The sequence below is a fragment of the Gordionus sp. m RMFG-2023 genome, chromosome 5, assembly GCF_954871325.1.
Source record: "Gordionus sp. m RMFG-2023 chromosome 5, tfGorSpeb1-WG-v2, whole genome shotgun sequence".
NCBI classification, from domain to species: domain Eukaryota; kingdom Metazoa; phylum Nematomorpha; class Gordioida; order Chordodea; family Parachordodidae; genus Gordionus; species Gordionus sp. m RMFG-2023.
In genome coordinates, this window is record NC_088779.1 from 990,893 (window position 1) to 1,014,522 (window position 23,630).

At 25.8% G+C, this 23,630-nt stretch overlaps 1 protein-coding gene across 1 annotated transcript; it reads right to left on the reverse strand.

The window, feature by feature from the left end:
* Positions 1 to 2,859: 2,859 nt before the first annotated feature.
* On the reverse strand, positions 2,860 to 8,883 carry LOC135929759 (uncharacterized). Its single transcript, XM_065466469.1, has 5 exons — positions 8,835 to 8,883; positions 7,290 to 7,367; positions 6,489 to 6,590; positions 3,698 to 3,861; positions 2,860 to 2,953 (listed from the first exon to the last, which is right to left on the reverse strand). The coding sequence occupies exons 1-5, from the start codon at positions 8,881 to 8,883 to the stop codon at positions 2,891 to 2,893; spliced, it is 456 nt and encodes a 151-aa protein (XP_065322541.1). The 3' UTR covers positions 2,860 to 2,890.
* Between the last annotated feature and the right edge of the window lie 14,747 nt (positions 8,884 to 23,630).

The window sequence follows — 23,630 nt, forward strand, 5'->3', positions numbered from 1 at the left end:
AGTTATGTCATATATAATCCCAACTCAGTTTATAATTATATTTATTCAAGTATTATAACATATATTTAAGTAAAAGTAGCATTAATATATGTAAAAATATTTAAAAAAAAAATTTATATGCTATTTTTCAGATATTTATCGGTTATCAAAGTGGTTAAGTAAGGAGGTCGTTCATATTTTTTTTTTTTGTTTTTCTCAAATATAATTAACTTTACCCTCTACGATATATGTATATCAATATATATTTTTAAAAAAATACCTGAAAATTATTTTAATATTTTATAACCAGATATAATTATGTTGTTTTTATATCAAGTCTAAAAAAAACTGAATGTGCGAAGCATACAGCTTTTAAAAGCAGAAAATTTGATTTCTCCCCCTTCCTAAAATGCTTTTACAAAAAAATACAATCAAATTCATTATCTGATAGGATCTAAAAAAAATGCCATAAAACAATTTAAAACATAATTCTCTAAGAAACCCTTTTGGCAAATGAATTTTATTTATTGCAAACCCTATTAATTTTGTTACAAGACAAGCTTTGTTATGAACAATATTTTAATAAAAACACAAAATGATAAAATAAAAAATTTTATATACTAAAAAACCATAGTAATAGCCATGATCAAAATGGTAGAATCTTTTAGAATTCCTTAAAATTTGTCCCAAATTATAAAGTAAAAATAAATTTATAATAGCTGATTATAGAAGCCAGCTACTTCAAATATATATAAAATAAACATCTTGAATCCAAAACATTATTGATTCGGAATATTAAAGAAGGGTGTTCATTATTATTTTTGAAATATTAAAACAAAGACAATATATCACTCTGAGATCCCTTTGAGCACTGGATCTTAAAACACAATTGAGATATATATATGCTTAATCTCATATAAGATTCTTCTAACATTTCTTAGCACTTTTTATCGATTGAACATAATTAAACAACGATTAAATCTAATCGATGACAATAGTATAAAATCAAAGCTGTGTTTTTGGGCTTCATAATTAAAGCCTATCACTCAATCGATCCTTTCACTCATGTTCGAAATACTATCGTAGCTATACCCAACTAGAAATTCTAAGTTTGCCCATAATATTATTTTTATTATCAACCCCAATCGTATTCCCCGTACAATGTATATGTCAAAGAAATAATAAGATGAAAATAAAATCAGCTGACCTAAACGTTAAACAAAAAGTTATAAAAAATACAAATTATTTTAAGTTAATTGGTATAATATTATGATAAAAAGTATTCAAAAAAAATTATCTTAACCTTATGATGCCTAAGAATAAAACAACGTTAGGTATTAACATCCGAAATTAATCAACAATGTTAAATACAATTAACGAAATAAAAGGTAAGACGAAAAATGAAATTAGCTAAGTTATTTCGGTCAAAATTAGGAATATAGGTTAATATTAAAGCAAAAATAACTTTAAAGAAAATGAAAGAGAATGGTTATTCGAGGTAATTTCATCCGGTTAGGGGTCTGCAAAGTAATTTTTTTCGCAGCCCAGACCAAAATTGCCGGGTCTGGCTACGGGCAGCCCATGCAGGTTTCTCCATCCGGTATAGTTAGCGTGGAAAAGTTAAATTGATAAAACTTTTTAAATAAATAAATAAAATTAAAAAATAATTTAAAAAAAAATTCATCCTATGGCTGCACATACGGTCCCAATCTTAAAAAAAGATTGGTTCCCGAAAAAGATGAACAGGGAATCTTCAACTGAACAATATACTCTACTTAGGAAAATTGAAGAAATATTAGCAACCATTGAAGGTACTTTACGATTCTCGATTTACTTAATACCTACCATCAAATCGAATTGGATGAAGACTCTAGGAGATACGTGGTGTTCAACACTTCCTAATGAATTATTGGAATTGAGATGCAATAAAGAAAAGCACCGAAGCCAAAAAAAAGAGTTTTAAAGTTTTTTTAAGGGTTAATAAATTACAATCATTAATAAAATAAAGAATGGAAATGATGTGAGATAGGGTAGGAGAAAGGGAGGTTGCTAAAAACAACAATCATACAGGCACCAATATTGGTTACACTATAATACAAAGATGGTCTTCACGTTAGCAACGAACGCTTCAAACTATGGAATATCGGTGCAGTATTATATCAATTTATTTCATTGGATAGTGATAAACCAATCGTGTTCGCTTCAAGAACGATATCGACTGCTGAAGAAAAATATCCTATAGAATTGTGGAAAACAGAAACCTTATTAATAATTTAAAATATTTTTAATAACTTCAAGGGAATTGGAATTTAAATTTGAAAAAAAAAACATATTTCAGATGTCGTTTTTAAGACCTATTTTTTTTTAGACAAGGGTTGTGATGGTGTTAGGAAACTCATTGGTAGTTAATTGTAGCAAAATTTTGGGAAGGAAAGAACCTCAAATAACTCTCACGTGAAGAGCCATATATCAGGAATTTAGGAAAGAGTGATCATGTTCTTAAAATTAAGAAATTATAACAAATAATGTCACGTGTTTCCTAAAATGAACCCCTTTTTTTAGGATTAGCTGAACATTCTAAGGAAATATCTGTCCTATTTTATATTACCTGGCCGAGGATTTAATATAAAAACCCTGGCCGGGCCAAAATATTATTAAAAATAAATCCGTGCCGTGCAAATGGACTTCTGCAGGTCTCTGTTTTGTTAATAGTTTAAATACGGATAGATAAATTTAAAATATTATCAAATACATTAAAAAATTCTAAAAAGATTTAAAGTTTATTATGATTTTGTTAAAATTTCCAATTTAATATGAATTTTATGGGTACATTTAATTTTTTTATATTTAAAAAAAACTGTATTTTGTTTTGTAAAATCCCCCAACACCAATTTATACAAACTTTTGATGATTAATTTAGATATTCATTATCAAACCAAATCAATCTAATGTATCTTTTTTGATTACCAATTCGCTAAAGTAATAAAGAATAAAACATTATTGATTTTTTTGAGAAAATTATTATAGATCTATATTCTTTCTTTCTTTCTTTCTTTCTTTCTTTCTTTCTTTCTTTCTTTCTTTCTTTCTTTCTTTTCTTTTCTTTTCTTTTCTTTTCTTTTCTTTTCTTTTCTTTTCTTTTCTTTTCTTTTCTTTTCTTTTCTTTTCTTTTCTTTTCTTTTCTTTTCTTTTCTTTTCTTCTTTTCTTTCTTTTCTATTCTATTCTATTCTATTCTATTCTATTCTATTCTATTCTATTCTATTCTATTCTATTCTATTCTATTCTATTCTATTCTATTCTATTCTATTCTATTCTATTCTATTCTATTCTATTCTATTCTATTCTATTCTATTCTATTCTATTCTATTCTATTCTATTCTATTCTATTCTATTCTATTCTATTCTATTCTATTCTATTCTATTCTATTCTATTCTATTCTATTCTATTCTATTCTATTCTATTCTATTCTATTCTATTCTATTCTATTCTATTCTATTCTATTCTATTCTATTCTATTCTATTCTATTCTATTCTATCCTATTCTATCCTATTCTATTCTATTCTATTCTATTCTATTCTATTCTATTCTATTCTATTCTATTCTATTCTATTCTATTCTATTCTATTCTATTGTATTCTATCCTATCCTATTCTTTTCTTTTCTTTTCTTTTCTTTTCTTTTCTTTTCTTTCTTTTCTTTTCTTTCGCTTTCTTACCAATCCCTTTAACGCAAAGATGGAGCCTTTGTTGTCAATTTCGTATCTTTTATTGACAGTATTGTCATTTAAATCGGTATCTGTTTGGTTGATCATTTGGCTGATGTCAAGATTCTTCTCATCCTCGGGCAAATGGAAAGGTGTAATTCTCAATTTGATAAAATCTTTAAAATATATATATATTTTTTAAAAAATATATGTTTTATCTCCACAGTAAATAGAATGTAATGTTCTAACTACTTCAGATATATTTTAATGAATTGTCATTTGTAAAATTATTATCCTATATTTGGTAAAGAAAAAAAATTATTAAAATTTAAAATAAAATATTTGGCAACTATCATTAAAAAATAATATCCATTTATACTCAACACATATATCTAGGACATATTAATAAAATTGATACTCGTCTCATTCAATACTAAATTTGCCTAGTAGATCCACATTACCCTGGGTAATTAGGAGATAATTATATTTAACTCTTCTAGTGTGGGGTTAAACGGCACGTTTTGAGCCGACTTTTAAAAACGACTAACTCAATATTTTCGCCAGAAAAAATGTTGTCTAAGTCACAAGATTTCGATAACATATGTTCTAGACCTTTGTCTCTTCTACGAGCTAAATCTTCAGGCTACCCTTATATTATATTGGATAAAGTATTGAGTTAGCCGTTTTTAAAAATTGGCTCAAAATGAGCCGGTAAACAACATTAAACTCTTCGTGTGTTATTTGGACTAAAAAAATATGGCCAATTTTTTTGGACAACTACACTATTATTCTACCTACCGATGATAGTTTAACTCTTTTAGCGGATTCTCAGATCATTCAGAAATCATATGTTTATAGAAGGAAATCCAACAATATGAAGGTTTTTTTTATTCTTAAAAAGCAATATCTATAAAAGTATTTGTGTTACAAAAAAAAATTATAGTAAATATTTTTCGAGATTATAGTTACCAGATTTTTATTATCAAAATTTCGATCTAACCAAGTTTCCAGGAAATATCTATCTAGAAATATTAAATCTAACAAATTGCTGAGGATTGATGATCAGGATATAAGTAAAATAAAGAAGACGACACAGAAAAAAACAACAATGACAAATGACAGAGCTTTCTAAAGAATTCGGATCGAACTCGGAGAGCGTAACACGTCATAAGCGTTAAACCTTTCCCGCCAATTCTATTATAACAAATTCATTGCCGCGAAAAAACAATATGTTAAATCAATTACAGTGAACGCATTACCGCCAAAAAACTTTTTCTTACTTTGTAATAAAAGAGTTCAGCAAATAAACTAAATTTTTTTTATTTAAAATCAAATATTTCGAAAAAATAGTTTCCCTAGAGTGCCAAACCAATTTAATAGAAGCATATATATTAGGGTAAATTTAAACAATTCTCCCGATATTGCAATTAATAGTTGATAACGATTCACGTTCACTATAATAATAATGATAATGTTATAATTATAATGAGGATCCCTAGCATCGCTTGCTTAGTGGTTTTCAGGGAGACCTACTTTACAATTCATAGGGAAAACTTACTGGAACACAGCACATTATATTTAGACATAGCGTTATCTTCCAAGAATATGTGTTAATTGGACGTAGACTTATCTTTCTTTTCTTAAATAATCTAACCAGGCGTCAGGTAAATTATTAAAAATATTGTTATCGCTGTATTATTACGTGGCCTGATTTAAACAGTGGGACCGTCCACTATAATAGAATGGGTACAAAACATGTATAGGATCTATATAATAGTGAATATATAGCCCGCTACAACTCCTGGTTACTCTGTCGTATGGATGGATCAATTTTAAACAAAATTTTGATAACAGATATAATCGCAACTTTTACATTAAAAATAAAAATTTCAACAACAATAATTTTAGAAATTAAAACGATGAACAACTTGGACAACAAGCTCTCAACTATGACTTCCATCAAATTTTACTCGAAAGCTTTTTAGAAGAGGGAGAATGTTATATACTAGAAATATAAGTCAAAATATTGTTTTAAATATATGTTTGTTCATTAAATAGTATTTAAAACCTTTAAATTTTAATTTCGTTATTTCAATTTTAACAATTCGTATATATTCACAATTTAATTTGCACATTATAAAGAGAAGATAAAGAAACCTTGTAATATTATTTTATACCTTTTATTTTGAGATTAATCTTGTTGTTATTTTATATTTAACTTAGCCTTTAAAAAAATATTAACATATAATATATCGATATCGAAATAAGATTATATTTTAACTATATCCTAAGAGATCGAAAAATAAATTTATTTTAAGTTTGACAATTTTCGATAATGTTAATTTCAACGCATTCGCAAATAATATATGCGCGATAATGCTTTCGCAGTAATATACTGTTAATGTATTCTATATAATACATGTCTAATTGCATTCAGTATAATATTTTAGCTGTAATATATTCACGCTAATGCCATCGCGATATTTAATCACGCGATATTATATTCGTGGTTATTGGATTGGCAAAATAATCTTTAGCGTTAATAGACATTCGCGGTAGTGCATAGGCCAAAATGCATCTAATAAAAATTTTACGATTGGTATCTAACCCTCAGAGACTTGGCAGAGGTACCATTTGCAAGGTCCGACTCAGCCTTTCTTTCTTTCTTTCTTTCTTTCTTTCTTTCTCTTCTACCATGCCCGGGATTTATATTTTCGGGTCCAGTTCAAAGTTCTCATAGTATTTTTTTTTTGTTTTTTTTTTGTTATCTATAAGAATTAAATTTTTTTTAAAAATATTTTACGAAATCCATCTTCGCCCTGGCATTGTTCGTAATATATTTGTAGAGTTCCGTTACAATTTTCAAACATGATGCCATCTTTATCCTTGGTTCCATCTAGGTGTTCTTGATACCATCGATAAAATAAAAATGTAAAGGTTAACTTGGAAAGAAATATATATTAAATTTGTACTTCCCCAGGATTCTCATTTTTAATGTCCGATATATAATATGGCAAATATAGTAACTATCCCTTATTATTCTCATTTTATTTCCATTGTCCTTAGCTGTGCTTTGATTCGACTTATTCACAAAAATTTCTGTTTAGATGATGATTTTATTTAAAAAATAGACCAGGATAACCCTTTTCTTAAGTCTTTTAAGTGCATACTAGTTTTTATTTTTAAAAAAAATCTATATTTAACCCTAAATAAAGTGATAATCAAGATAACGTTTTAAGTAACAAAAATGTAATTCTTAATTAGAAACATTGATTTTTAAGTAAACCTTTTCTTTTTATTATTGATTATAGGAAGCTAAATAGACTTGTAAATAGAATTTTGTTTATAAATAAGAGGAGACTTATCGGGAAATAAAAAAAGAATTCATTTAATAATGAAAAACAATTGTAAAATTAATAAGATTATTACAATAATAAATAGTTAAAAATTAGGGCTTTTATTAAAATGGCATAATTCTTACAATTTTAGTAAAATTATTTCTGGTATGCATAACTGATATATTTTTTTTATATTATTAATAGGAATGAAATGTCCTTTAAATTAATCAATTATTTTTGTTAGTCATTAATAATTATATTCATACCGTATAAGATCTGTACGCGTTTGTCAGTTATTCGTCTTTCTTCCACTTCGTCATTGTAAATCGTTTTGATTACACAACCTTTGTAAGATTTAATTAGAAAATATAAAATAATTAAAATAAATAACTTATAAATTAACTGATTTAGTGAAGGTTAGCGGTTTCTCGGGTTTGACTACTGTTTGGGTTAAAACTTGATACCTTTTTTCCAAGTAGATTGAAAACGATTCAATATATATATATATACTATTTAAACCAACACTTTTATTGATTTATTATTTATTTTTACATATTTTTTTCCAACGACAACGTTTAAAACTAGAATCTAAGCTTTTTGAAATGTTGGGTGAATATGGTTAAGAAATAATATTTGTTTATTTTAAGGATTATTTTGATTATAACCAAATGTATCATGTTATATTATTATCCTTTCCACTGCAGTTTTTTTAACTATTAGGAAATTCTTTTTACGTTTATTATGATGGCTGACAACATATGGGTTTTCACTATTATATCGCTAGCTATTTTTGGAGTAACTCTAAACTTGATTTCAATTGTTTTGCACTGTTTCTTCCAGACCTCATTCACGGACAGACTATTATCTTTTATCTTTCTACTTCCTGAAAGATCTGGGATGTATTCTAAATGCACACATGATTATTTTGTATCATAACCAGTTAAACAATGACGTGTGAATGCAATGCGTTTTATCTTTTCAATTTGATCATATCTCATATGTGTGCAAAATAATATTAAATAATTTTTAAAATATTTTTCAGTCTTCCTAAAACAAGTGGCTTAAACCCTGCACCTCCTCCTAAAGACCTAATCAGAAATTTCCTCTTTATTTGATAATGGCCGAATAATTAGCGGTATAAATCAAAGATTCATGATTATTTTTATGGGACCTCTTAGAAATCTTTCATTATTTTGATATTTATATTTAGCATCGGAATTCATAGGGTTTATTAAAACATATGTTAAAATTTTTTATTGTTAAATGAACAATAATTACGAAAAATTCTAAAACAAATATTTTAAGATTAGAACAAAATAACATATATATATATTTAGAGTTAAGAAATGATTGGATCTTTATATAATTAATTCATTACCCAAAATGGAAGTGTATGTTTATAATAGAATAATTATTATAATAACGTTATTTCGCATAAAATAATTTATAAAATACAAATACTTATGATAGGCCTATAAACCCCATGATAAACTTATAGATAAATAGCCAATCTTTGATAGGTTTAATTTATTCCTAACTCTTTTTAGCGAAGAATATTTAGTTCTCTATAGTGAGACCACTTCAATAAAATATAGTAATAAATCTATAAATTATAGGAGGAAAAACTTATTGAAGATGATAAAATGGTTTTTTGGAATAAGACATCACTGTTTAAATAATTCGGCAAAAAAAGAATATATTTAAAAAATATTTAAGTTCGACAATATTATTAATCGCTTTCCTATCCCAATCTGCTATTAAAATATATGGGAAAAAAATTTGCTATAACAATTTAGAGTTGAATAAATTACCTTGAACGTAGTTGATCGCTAATAACAAGCACCAAATAGAATATTTCATATCTTTAAGTTTAAAAAAATGATGCTTGAAATAAATATATATTTTATAAGAAGTTATATATAATAATGTTATTAAGAAATCTGATAATTAAAAATAATTTAGAAAAAATACTAGCCTCAGCCTTATTTATTAATTTTTTTAAAAAACCTATTTTAGTGTATACATTGATATTGTTAATTAATTATCTCAAATTATTTTGTTTAATATAACTTTTTTAAATTATAGTTAATAACCTCTTGTTTTTAAATTAAAAAACTTTTCGTAATAAATAATTAAATATTTGAATCTATATATTTTATTTTATTTAATTTTTAAAATTAAAAAAAAAAAATCTTATTAGCAATTATTATAAAGGCCGATGGAAGAAATTTTGATATTATAGCTATTTTTTAATTTTTGGAATAATAATTATAAAAATGTTATTGAAATATAAGATAAATGCATACAATAATTATGATTGAAGAAAAAATTATATAATTTATAGAAGTTAATTAGTAAAATATAAGTAAGTAAACAAGTTTTCACTGTTGTTAAAAGATACTTTACAAATTTATCAAGGCACCCTAACAGATACAATGATACACTTTTTAGATATATAATTTTTCTGATATACAGTCTTCGATAGTTTAAATGATGTCTTAAAATATCCCCCCTTTAAATACAAAATAAAAATCATTATAATTTTTTATAATCTATCGCAAGATAAATGTAAGTAAAAATTAGCACTGTTAAATAACAATATATAAAAAATAGAAATAGCGCTTTTATATAAAAAATTTTGTTCTTGTTTCGTTAGAATCCATATTATCCTCACCTTTCTCAAAATAACCATTCTTGATATAATATACTTGAAATTGAAAAAGAGAGAAAGAAGAGAGTATTACACAAATAAAAACATAATCCAAAGGTTATACATGTTATCTTATTTTAATAGTAATAAATAAAATCACTAAAATTAAAGCCGTCATTAATAATGGTTTTTGATTTCTTAATTTACCACAAATTTCTAACAATAAATAAAAGATAAATGGTAGTAGTAATAAAAATTTTAGAGAATAGGAGATTTAGGTAATTATAATCTCCATCTAGTAGAAACAGTTCAAAATATTTATTTTACGTTTTTTCAATAAAATGCCTAAGAAAAACTTGGGTTTAAAATAATAAGAGAAGGTTTATCCACAATAAAGCTGATACATAGAGTCTTTTAAATAAATAAAAATATAATAATACCCTTTTATTTATAACATTATTACATTCTTACTTTAATATTAATTACCAAAATCATTTTAATAATATATAATATATATAAATATCATTTTTTTTAAATGTATTTTGTTTATTATAAAACATACAAATATATAGATCTATAAAATGGAATATTGTTAATTAACCAGGCGAAGAAAAATCCCATTCATTAACAAAATTTGTTTGTTAAACTCTACTTCGAATTTATTTTCATAATAATAGTACATAAAATTTATATTTTGATGCATATTAAAAAATAAATAAAATTAATAATCTCGTCTCATAACAATGTTATATTAACTGAAGATTACCTAGAAAAATCAAGATGGTTCAAGTTTGTCTGCACTGGCAATTTTCTTATAATTTGTCAAAATGTAATAAGACATTTATTTTTTTTAATATATATTAACGGAATAAAGTAGCCGAGTTCAATCTATTATATATCACCTCCCACCACCCTCTCAGCATGGAATCACCAAGTTAGATTCAGAAAGAGACATGGCACATGCTGGATTTGGCATAATCAAATCACTCACCGACAAGTCTTAAGACGATATACGCAAACGTCAATTTCTTTTTCATATATCAAAATAAATAAATAAATGATGTGTTTTAAATATATTATGCAAAAATTAAAAAAACAACATGCTAGATTTGTATTACCATTCATTTTTTTAATAGCTACTAGTGTGCTACTTTAAAAAAATAAATAGCGGTAACACTTTACTTCTTTTTTTCAAATAGCGTTAACTGAATGCTCTACTTCCAAAAGTAATTTTTTCCTTATGCTTTTATTGTAATTTTTCCTTATTGAATATTTTCATACTCTAAACGTAGTAAATGCGTTGAAATGTTTGATTGAATAAGTAATGTAAATGAGTAGGAAATGTTATTCACAAATACAGGGAGCTGGCAATTAAGTCAACTTTAGTAGTAAATAGACAAGCTGGTCATTAACCATATCAAGTTTTAGGTTAATAAGTGGATAAACTTTAGATATATATATATCATAATATTTGTGTGTTGAAGAACTTTTTTGTCGCCATACATCATTGAGTGAAAATCAAAGGGTTTACTTCTATGAAATAAATTATTTTATAAGTCTAGTTAGCATAACAGAACTCATTATGATAAGCAAATAATTTTAAATTATAATGTTTTTGATAACATTAACTAATTAAATGATAGTATTTTTCCTAAGCAATAGATTCTGTATAGTGGCCAAGATAGAGTAATAACGTTTTCATGGTTTCCTTTTTAATGATTAATAATTATAATAATAATTTAAAATATGATAAAATTATTCATTTAAAGGAATTATAAAAGTTTTACTAAACCTATCATCAAATTGAGCGCAAAGTAGTAAAACTCTAGAACAATTTACAAAAGTGATTTAATCTTGATGCAAAGCGGGAATATAACATTCATTTCCTGCATATCTAAGAACCGTTTTTGATTTGGGATCACACTTTTATGAAACGCACTTACCAAATCTAATTCTCCGTTTACATTAATAGCGGCAGCATAATTATAAAAACGTGATAAATACGCATATCCATTATTTTCAGTACCTTTAGAAATTAAAAAGAAGAGAATGGAATAAACTTACATTCCTCACAGGGGACCCAAATGAAAAGTCAAACACAGGGAAAAACTAATAGATGTTTGCAAAGGTAAGCGAAAGATGGGCGAGAATATTATTATTTTTTAGGACAAAATGAGCGGGTAGAGATTTGGAATAAGAAAACATGATTATTGCAGATCTTTAGAAAATATCAGCCAAAATATTTAGATCCAACTGTATTTTCAATTCACGGATTTATAATAGTTAAATTTGATATTTTTCTATTTTATCTTAAAGACACGCGCTCATTGAATATTTTTAAGTAAATTTAATTTTAATAAATAAATAACGTTTAATATATAAAACCAAGAAGTCCTATTTTTTAAAAAAATTTGTAGTCTAATGATGTGAGTCTATGGAATGATACAATTAGTTTCATTTTATAGAAGAAGGTAAAATTTTATGGCATGAGAGCAGAATACCTAGCCTTATTGCCCCCATCTCCCCTAATTAATAATTATAAGATTTCATGTGTTAGAATAAACTTTTCAATATTCGAATGACTTAAGTAAATTTAATAAAACCGGATCGAAAAATTTAATTCAATATATTCAAACTATATCTCTTCACATTTTTTGCAGTTGACAAAATAAATATTATTATTATTTCATAGCTATAAAGTGAATGAAGATATATAAAGATGTATTGCTCATTCTTAGATTACTCCTGTGTAAATGCAAGCATAAGATGAAGAATATATTAATTCAAACTTGGATGTAATCATCTAAATTAGAACACATTGAATAAATTTTCAATATTCTTTGATAAAATAGAAATTTTTTTTTATTCTAAATGTTTTAAATCCTCCTCATAAAACATAGAGCTTAGATTTCCATTCTCACTTTGTAATTTATTAAAATTTCGAATCCCTATCTTGAAACATTTCCAGGTTATTGATAAAAAATTAACTGGTTTACCTCAATGCTACTAGAAGATTTTTTTTATTTGAATCAGTAAAAAATAGTATTAATATTTTATTACCTAGAAACTATTCATAGTGTTGAAATATTGTTGGAAATATAAAATATTAGAAAAATCATTAAAAAACAAAAAGATTTAAAGTTTATTATGATTCATTATATGATTCCCAATATAATGTGAACAATTAATTTTTATATTACAAAATGTTATTATTTTTTTTGTGAAAATCCCAATGCCCACATTTATAAATTTTTTTTTTAACTAAAGTAATTGATTATTAATGATTAAGCCAAAGTAATCTAATAGATCTTTGCTGATTGCCAATGCGCTATAAATAATAAAACAATATTTAGATTTTTGAGATAATCATTTTCTATTTTGTTTGCTTTCTTTCTTTCTTTCTTTCTTTCTTTCTTTCTTTCTTTCTTTCTTTCTTTCTTTCTTTCTTTCTTTCTTTCTTTCTTTCTTTCTTTCTTTCTTTCTTTCTTTCTTTCTTTCTTTCTTTCTTTCTTTCTTTCTTTCTCTCATTTCTTTCTTTCTCTCATTTCTTTCTTTTCTCTTTCTTACCAATCCTTCTAATAAAAAGACGGAGCCTTGTTCTTGATGCTATATCTTTTGTAGACAATGTTTCCATTAACATGTGTATCGGTTTGGACGATCAATTGATTAATGTCATTAATCGCCTTTTCATTAATTGTGAATGGTATAGTTCTTACTTTGATAAAATCTTTTAATATATTAAAATAATAATTATATTATATTTTAAAATTTTTTATTGTTTAGTAGTAAACCTTAATGTATTTATTATCAAATTCCACATTTAAAACCTTGATAGCGAAGGACAATATAATGCGGGATATTTATAAGGTATAGCTTAATTTTTTCAAAATATATCTAACTCTCTAAATTTTTATGCCTCTCAATAATGCTATATAAAACATTATTAATTTTTAACCTAAAAACATATTTTTATTAGAACAAAATTTACATAGATGAGTTTAATGATAATATATTTGTCTCAAAAATACATAATATAAAATGCTATTACATAATAAAAGGAGTCTTTTCGTTATTTTATATCAAATAAGGCAGAATAGAAGTAGAGAATAAGATTAAGATGGTCATTTTAATTCAAAAACGGTAAATTTTCATTTAAAAATGACCACTAATATTTATTAGCAATCATATGTTAGTAGCAGTCATATTAATCCAAGTTTATTTTCGAACATCAATTTTAAAAGAAATTAGCCGTTAATATTTTTGAAGTGGAGAAATTAATATTATTAACAATTGCTGCCATTTTATATATCGCAATTATTTAAAAATATCTTCAAATCAAAAAAAAAGTTATCAATGTTTTTGAGCTAAAAAATATGTGTTTGAAATCGACAAAATAGTTAAATAAGAGCGCTTAGTTAATAAATTATACGGAATTACTTAACGTTATAAACATGATTTAAAGAAAGTTTAGATACTTCCTTCCTTCCTTCCTTCCTTCCTTCCTTCCTTCCTTCCTTCCTTCCTTCCTTCCTTCCTTCCTTCCTTCCTTCCTTCCTTCCTTCCTTCCTTCCTTCCTTCCTTCCTTCCTTTTTAAATGTGATTAAATCGTATTATCAAAAAATGGTCTAAATTAAAATTTTTGAATTATATAAACTCTGCTTTGATAGGTGGTTTTAAAAAACATTTTTAAACATATTGTTAACCCAATTAAATTAAACTAAACTTTAAATCCTTTATCACAAAGCACGTTTTTATTCAAATAATTTTTTAAAAATTATTTCAGAGGACCACTTATTTGTAAATGTTTTAAAATAAGAATTGTCATTGGCGCTTTGCAAATTTAATTTTATAATTTAGGCACGTTCATTATTTATTTATTTTTAGGCCGGAGATTAGTCAAATTTATTTTTAAGACCCTGTTCGTCTGGCCCCATAATGGAAATATATAATTAAGCGCGTAAATGCATTCGCGATAATACTTTCGCAGGAATATATTCGCAACGCATACGCGGCAATTCATTAGCTGGAATGCATCCGCACTAATGCATTCACGATATTTAATTACCTGATATTATATGCGTGGGGGGTAATGCATTTACGAATATGCATTTCATGCTAAATATTTTACGGTATCGATACCTAACCTTCGGAGATTGGGATATAGTCTCTCTATATAATCAGTGACTTGTAGAGATACTATTTGCACGGCTCCACCCAAAAGTGTTTTTTAAATTCAGACCCAACCCAGATTTTTTTAAAATTTATTATATTTAAAAAATTATATATATATTATAAAGATTATATTCAAAATATTTGGTTTCAAAATATAAGGCCCAGCCCGGCCTGGGTATTATTTTTACATTGTATTTTTTATTGAAATTTATAGTAATTAAATTTTTTAAAAACATATTTTTTACGGAATCCATAGTCCTCTTCGCATTGTTCATGATACACGTGTAGAGTTCCATTACAACTATCAAATTGAATGATATCCTTATCCTTGGATCCATTTTGGTGCACTTGATACGATACGATTGATAAAATTAAAATGTAAAACATCAACTTGAAAGATATATATAATAAATTTGATCTATCATAATTTTCGTCTAATTTTTCACCAGAATTCTCATTTTTAATTGTCTGATATATAATCTGGCTAATATATCACCTACCCCCCCCCCTTCCTATTCTTCTCATTTTATCTCCAATGTTATAGGCTTGCGTCTTGTCTCAATTTATTTAGAAAATTTCTGTTAAAATAAACCAAAATATCCCCCTTTTTAAAAAAATTCTTTTGAATGCATCCTGGTTTTTATTAAATATGAACCTAATACGATAATCCTATTTTAATTAATCCTTTCTGTTTTTAATATTTATAAATAATGCTAAATAAAGTGATTAAGCTAAAGCTTTAAGTAACATATATAGAAACAAGTTAGATTTATAATTCTATTTCTGTAATAATGTTAATTATCATGATCCAACAATTTTAATTATATTTTTATTATGTGAAATCTATACCACATTTTGGCTTCTTAATGGTTGGGTGGATTAAGACACTATTATTATCTTATAATTTATTGGTATAATTTACATTAAAAAAATAAATTTAAAAATTTGATTGTAATAATATGATATAGGAACTCTGAAATAATTATTTTAATTACTGTTGTTTATGTAACTTGTTACCGGAAATAAAAAAATTTCCAACTTCAAGTAGTATTATTTTTAGAATGAAACTACAAAAATTCTTACAAGTAATATTCTAAAATATATTTTATTTAAATTTATATATCATTCATATGATGATATCCAAAATTTATTTATTAAAAACAAATGTTTACATCAAATGTTTCTATAGACTGATTGTTGATTTAATCGAGGAAAGCTTTTATTAATAGAAAAATGAGGATGCGAATGTAGTCAAAATTAATATTAGAAAAACAAGGAGTAGGTTTCAGGTTTTAGCAACTCTACTGGAGTCTAGGCCCGGCTTCAAGTTCGGGTTTGCATGGAAAGAAACGATTTTAGAATAAAACATTCACAGTATTTTATATAAATTAGAGACGCTTACATTGGACCTAGCGCCTTTTTAATTTAAGTTAAACAGTAAAATAAATTTAAGTCATGTTTTTTATATTTTAAAAAGTTAACATAAAATTTTATTTCTGACATGGCATAACTGATATTTTTATTTATTATTAAGAAATGAATTGTTTTTTTTAAATAAATTAATTATTTTTGGGAGTCATGAATAAATTATTTATACCATATAAGATTTGTAAACGTTTGCCAGTTATTACTCTTTCTTCCACTTGGTCATTGTAAATTGTTTTTATTGAACAACCTTAGATATTTTCATTTGAAAAAAATATATTTAAAAAAAATAAATAAGCTATCTGCCATTTAAATTGTAATTATTAAAATGTCATAGACAAATAACCCATTTTATTTGTTCCTAACTCTCTAGTGAGACCACCTCAATATAAATTATTAAAAAATAAAAACTAATAATAAAGCTATAAATTAAAGGAGGATAAACTAATTGAAGATGATAAAATGTTTGGAAGAGGCACCACTGTTTATATAATTCGATAAAAATTATACTTTAAAAAAATTTAAGTTTAGTAATACTATAAATATCATTCCTATCCCAACCCGCTAATAATAATATATATTAAAGTTTTGGAAAAAAATATGCTACAACAATTTAGAAATTTGAATTACCTTGAACATTGTAGTTGATTGCTAATAACAAGCACCAAATTGAATATTTCATATCTCTAAGTTAATAAACGTTGCTTGAAATAAGTATATATATTTATAAAAAGTTATAACATTTTATTAAGCACCTATATTAATAATAATTTTAAAAAAATGTTAGCCTCATCATTATTGTTAATTAGTTTTTATTATCTGAACTTGTTTAATATAATGTTTTAATAACCTTTTGTTTTTTTGAAAACTTTTCGTACTAAGAAAAAAAATCTTATTTACAATTATTACCCGATGAAAGAAGTTTCGATATAGTTAGTAGATAATTATATAAAAAATAGTGAAAGATAAGAATGATTAATACACAATGAATATCAATTGGAAAAATAATATAATTTAAAGAAGTAAACTAGTAAATAATATAAATGTTAAAAGATATTTTTCAAATTTATCCATGTACCGATACAGTTACAATGATAAACTTGTTAGATATTTAATTTTTTCAATATACATTTCTCATTAGGTTAAAATTTTTTTTAAAGTTATTAAATGAATATTATGAAGATAAATTGCATGAAGCAATAACCAATATTTTTAGGATCCTTCCTATAGCTATATATGAAATCAAAACAATTATATTAACAACATGAATCATTCATTTCCGACCTGAAATTTTAACACAACAATCAGCATATCTCAACCAAAATTCCTTCCTACCTTGTTAAATGACATTGGTATTTTAGTATTTTAATCCTTCCCAATATCTGGCAATCCCTTTGACTTTAAACATATTAACCTAACCCTTACACGCCATTTTATATATCGCTGCACAACAATCATTAATATTATAACATTATAGTGACTTGCTCAACAGTAACTTACCACCAAGATTTCTTTGATTCAATCAACGATGAAATTACTTATCTCAATCAAATATAGTTTTAAATAGATATTGCTGCACAACAATCATAATACAAGAACTTTATTGTGGCTTCAACTTACCACCAAGATTTCTTTGATTCAATCAATGATATTCCTGCACAACAATCATTAATACAAGAACATTGTGGCTTGCTCAACACTAACATACCACCAAGATGTCTTTGATTCAATCAATGATGAAAATACTTATCTCAATCATATATAGTTTTAAGTTAATTTATCTACTTGTTTTTAAAAATATTTTTAAACATTCCAAAATTCCACAATCATCTAAACCTCAAATTTTAATATATATTTTTCAAAAATATAGATTTTAAGTTAGTTTGTATTTTATTTTTTAAAATATAAATTTTTATTTAAACATTACTCAATTATTCTTAATACAACAAAATTTAAATTTTCAATTTAATTTTATAACTTTTATTTATTTATTTTTTTTTTTAATTATTTTTTTTTTAAATAATATTTTAGAAAAGTTATTCATTCATACATACCCCCTACCCTCTTCTCCTTTTTTTTATTTTTATTCTTCTAAAATGGGTATGTCAAGCATTTGTAATGCCTGCCATAGAAATATAACCTTGACCCAAGCTATTTGTTTTTATAAACATGGGCCCAGGTCAAAACCATGTATAAACTCTGGTAAACCCCCTTCAAATGAAATTTTGTACAACAAAATTGAATCAACCCCCATTGTAATTCAAAATTTTTATCCTGATTTTTATGATAATTTTTTAAAGTGGGAAAAACCACCAACCTTAATCCACCTACGCCTTAAATCAAGGTCTTTAATTTCTAATTTTTTAACAACACTTATTATGGAAGTTAATTCAAATTTAAATTCCCTTAAAGCTTGGGAGAATCTTTTAACCTTTCCTTTTAAAGTCTTAATTAAACCTACAGATAAAAATAAAAAAACTATTTTGCATGAGAGTATAAAATATAAAATAGACCATTTTTATGATTTAGAAATGGAAAATTACGTTCCTGATGTAAGGGCTACACCTGATTTTGCCCATAAATGTAAAATTATATCAAAAAAAATAGACCAAGGGGACGTATGTGGAGCTCTTAAATTAGCTTCATCTAATGATAAATTGGCTCCATTTGATGAACATACTTTTACTTTATTAAAAGAATTGCACCCTCAGGCTTTTCCTGAAGATCTTCCCATCCCTATAAAATCTAATTTAATCGAAATAGGTAAGGAAGAATTAATTAAAACAGTTTTATCTTTTAATAAAAACTCTGCAGGGGGAATTGACGGTTTTCGCCCCTCTTATTTCCAATTTTTAATTAACCCTAAAAATCCTTATCAAGATTCATTTGAAAATTCAATGATAATACTTAGTGAAAATATATTGAACAATGATTTACCTAGTCAAATTCACCAAATTATTTTTGGCGCAAGATTAATTGCTTTTTCTAAGCCTGATGGTGGAGTTCGGCCAATTGCAATAGGGTCTTTTTTTAGGAGACTTTTAGCTAAGATAATTGTTGAGCGCATCAAACCTGATGCTTCAAAAATGTTCCAAACATATCAACTAGGCTTTGGTACCAAAGGGGGATGCGAAATAGCCGCTCACTCTCTTCGCATATATATCGAAGATCCTCCTCCAGACGCCGTAGTCTGTAAGCTTGATTTTAAAAATGCTTTTAATTCTTTATCCAGAAAAACATTTTTGAACATTTTTTATGAAAAATTCCCAGTTTATGCAAGATTTATTGAACAGTCTTATGGCTGTAGAACCCCTCTCAAATTCGGGGAATATACAATTCCTTCTGACGAAGGTATTCAACAAGGAGACCCTTTGGGCCCTCTGATCTTTAGTTTAGGTATACATAACCTAGTTCATTGTCTAAAATCCTCTTAGATTTAAACATATGGTATCTAGATGATGGTACCATTTGCGGACCTTCTAAAAATATTCTTGCAGAATAGATTATAAAGAGAAGAATTCTCTAAACATAGGCCTTACTCTAAATAAAGGTAAATCGGAAATATGCTTTTTAAATTCAAATACTCTCAAAGTCCAAGGGTTTAAAATCATCAAAAAAAGTGAAATTAATCTTCTAGGTTCACCTTTAAGCAGTTTTTCCAACTGTGAGGTGTTCGTGGAAAAATTTTTCGAAGGCTTATCAGGACTTGAAACTATTTTAAACGAAATTCCTTCACACCAGAGCTTTTTTCTTTTAAAAAAATATTTATTTTTACCAAAGATTGTACATATTTTTAGATCTTCTTCCTTTTTTTTTAATAATGAAATTATTAATCGAGTTCATGAATTTTTTAGAAGCTTATTAGAAAATATTTTAAATATTAAATTGGAAGATTTTAATTGGTGTTTCTCACAATTACCCTCGAAAATGGGTGGTTTAGATTTATATCCTTTAAACCTTCTATCTCTTTCCTCATTTTTGGCATCGCGTTTGATGAATAATGCCATGATATCTTCTTTTATCTCTCCTAAAGATAACCTTTTAAACTCAGCCTTGACAGCCTGGGTATCTTTAGCTCCACCTGAAGCTGTCTTACCCACGATCTTAACACACCAATCTATTTTCGAACCTTTAATTAAAAATTTTTTTAAAATAATCTCATCAAACCCCCCTTTGGAGTATATTTACAGAATGCTGACTGTACTAGTGGTTATGAATGGTTGGAAGCATTACCAAGTCGTAACCTAGGTAACCTCTTATCAGATGAACAATTAAGAGTTGCCATAGGCCATCGACTTGGATGTAACATTGTTCAACCACATACATGCATCAAATGTAAAACATTAGTTGACTCCAAAGGGAGACATGGTCTAAATTGTATATATAGTCAAGGCAGGCATGCAAGGCATGCAGCAATTAATTTAGCTATTAGCCGTTCTCTTACCAGGGCCCGAATACCAAACATCCTGGAGCCTACAAATTTATCGTTAGATGATGGCCTAAGACCTGATGGCTTAACTTCCGTGCCTTGGTCTTTAGGGAAATCCTTAATTTGGGACTTCACATGCGTATCTTCTTTCCCAAAAAATTTAAATTCTAATCCGGTTGATATAGCCGAGAAAAAAAAAACAATGAAATATTCCAAATTCACCAATTATATTTTTACACCGATTGTTATCTCTTCCCTTGGACATATGCCAAGTGGAACTTTAAAGTTTTTAAAAAATATAGGGGATAAGATAAGAGCCCTTACATCAGAAACTAAAGAATTTTATTTCTTAAAACAAAACCTACAAATCATAATTTTAAAATATAATTATTTTTGTTTTTTGGGAACTTGTAGTCCCACCACGGTTTTTATATAATATTTTTATTTTATTTTATCATGTTTTATACATCACGAATTTAATAAATAATAAAATGTAAAAAAAAAAAAAAAAAAAAATCTAATAAACTTTCAATTGATAACAGAATTTGAATCCATAATTTTATCCTGAGAAGATGACTATAATTTAACAATGGAGTGGTGCAAACCATTTTTTATGGATTAAAATAGTCATGCTAGATTGGTAAAATAAAAATGGTAATTTTGCAACTTATAATATTGTTAAATTTTAAGTGTCTTAGATGGACTATCTAATAATGAGGAAGAGTTTTATAAGATGAATAAAATTGAAAGAAATAAAATCAATTGACTGTCATACCGCTATATCATTGGCTATTATTATGCAGGCATTGGTTGTTGAAAGATAATAGAATGTCGAAAGCTCAAATAAATTAGCTTAAGATTTCTAGGAATCTAATTGAGTAGTCTTGATAGTTTTAACTAGAGCTTAAAAATTATGATAAATTTATAAAATAACCGCATTTAAATCTAAAAAAAATACATATCATATTAAAATTTTTATATCTATCGCTAAAATTATTTAAGTAATAATTACCCTTGTATAAAAGTAGCGTTTTTAAATAAAAAAAATCTTGTTCCTATTTAGTTAGCATCCATATTATCATTCCCAAAATACTTGAAACTGGAAAAGAAAAAGGAGAGATTATTACATCAATATAAACATCATCCAAAGTTTATACGTAATATCTTCTTTTATTAAAATCTTTTTTGAACTAATTAAGTTACTTAAATTAGCGCCGTTATTAATGGCTATTTTTGCTTCATTTAGACTTATTTATTCTAACATTAAATTAAAGATAAAAATGTTAAAATTAATAAATTTTAGAGAATAGGGGATTTCGATAATTATATATCTCCATCTAGTAGAAACAGTTTAAAAAATATTTTTTTTTACATTTATAAAATAAAATAGATAAGAAAAAAGTAAGGTTAAAATACTATACTTTTATCCACAATATAGCTGATACCAACATTCTTTTAAATAAAGAAAAAGAAATAATAATATCATTAACTAATAAACATTATATATTTCTTAATTTAATATTAATTAACCAAAACCATTTAAAATATCAATAATAAATATAAATATACATAAATATACATAAATATCATTTTTTAAACATATATATTTTTATAAATTTTTAATACCATAGAATAAAAAAAGATACCAATTAGTATTATACAACTATAACTAGAATGCTCTTAATTCGGCGAGGTCAGAAAATCTGAATCATTTAGGAAATTTGTATGTTAAAATCTACTTCGAACTTATTTTCATAATAGAAGACATAAAATTTATATTTTGATGCATATTACATATTAAAAAAGACAACATTAATAATCTCGTCTCATAATTATGTTATATAAATGGAAGATCTTCTAGTAAAATCCAGAAGGTTCAATCAAAATAAAGGCTAAGTAGCTTTTGTGTTTGTTAATTTTTTTAGTCTGCTTGAGTAATCAGGTTGACGAATAATTAAAATTTTCGACAAATAATTAATTTGCTATTCGATAAATTATTCGAATCAAATTTTTCGAATAATTTAACCAATATTCGGATTTCGCATTACTGATATTGATAAAATTTAATTAGTTGTCATTTATATCGATGATCTATCAATAGGACAGATGATATGATTGACAAGGAATACATTAACTGCTTGTGAAGGGTTTTTCTTAAATCGGAAAGAAACTAATTTGCTGTCAAAAAATAAGATACAATATGAAAAAATCTCTTTGCCTTAAAAATGAGCCGAGAATTATATAAATTAAATTAATAGGCATTTCAATTTCCTTTAGTATCTTTATTGCGATCCGATAATTATAATAAAAAAAAATGTTCTTTAAAGTTAAATATATGCAACTTAAATATTTAAAAATTCATAGTTTATATTTCTAAAAAATGAATTATTCGAATCGAATACAAATAGCAAATTATATAATTCGTACTAATACGAATAGTAAATTATACTATTCGTAAAAACGGATCGAACTCGAATAATCCGATATTAGATTCTTATTGGTGTTTGAATAGACCTATTTTTTACTGTATTTTTATAATTGAAACCTCCTTTTTTTGAGAAGTGGGCATTTTTTTACATTTAGAGGCCCATATCTCGGTTGTTCGGAGTTAGAGGCTAAAATTTTTTTATTCCAAGTTGTAAATACAAACTTTAGCAAAAAATCTAGCAAAATTTGAGAGGGCTGGGTTGCAAATCTAGTTGATTTGTTATGGAATTGTTATTCTAAGATTATTTGTAAATTTCAATTTCGGTTATAAAAAGGAAGACCTGGGTAAAGCAATTAACGGGGTAATAATGTTAATAATGTTAACAATCCCTTTTTAACCTTGAGAATAAAGACCTTGAATTTGGTGTAAAGATGTATTTCCATATACTTATGTTTTATATAAATACTTTTCTGGCTTGACCACTTTGCTAAAACCATTATTGA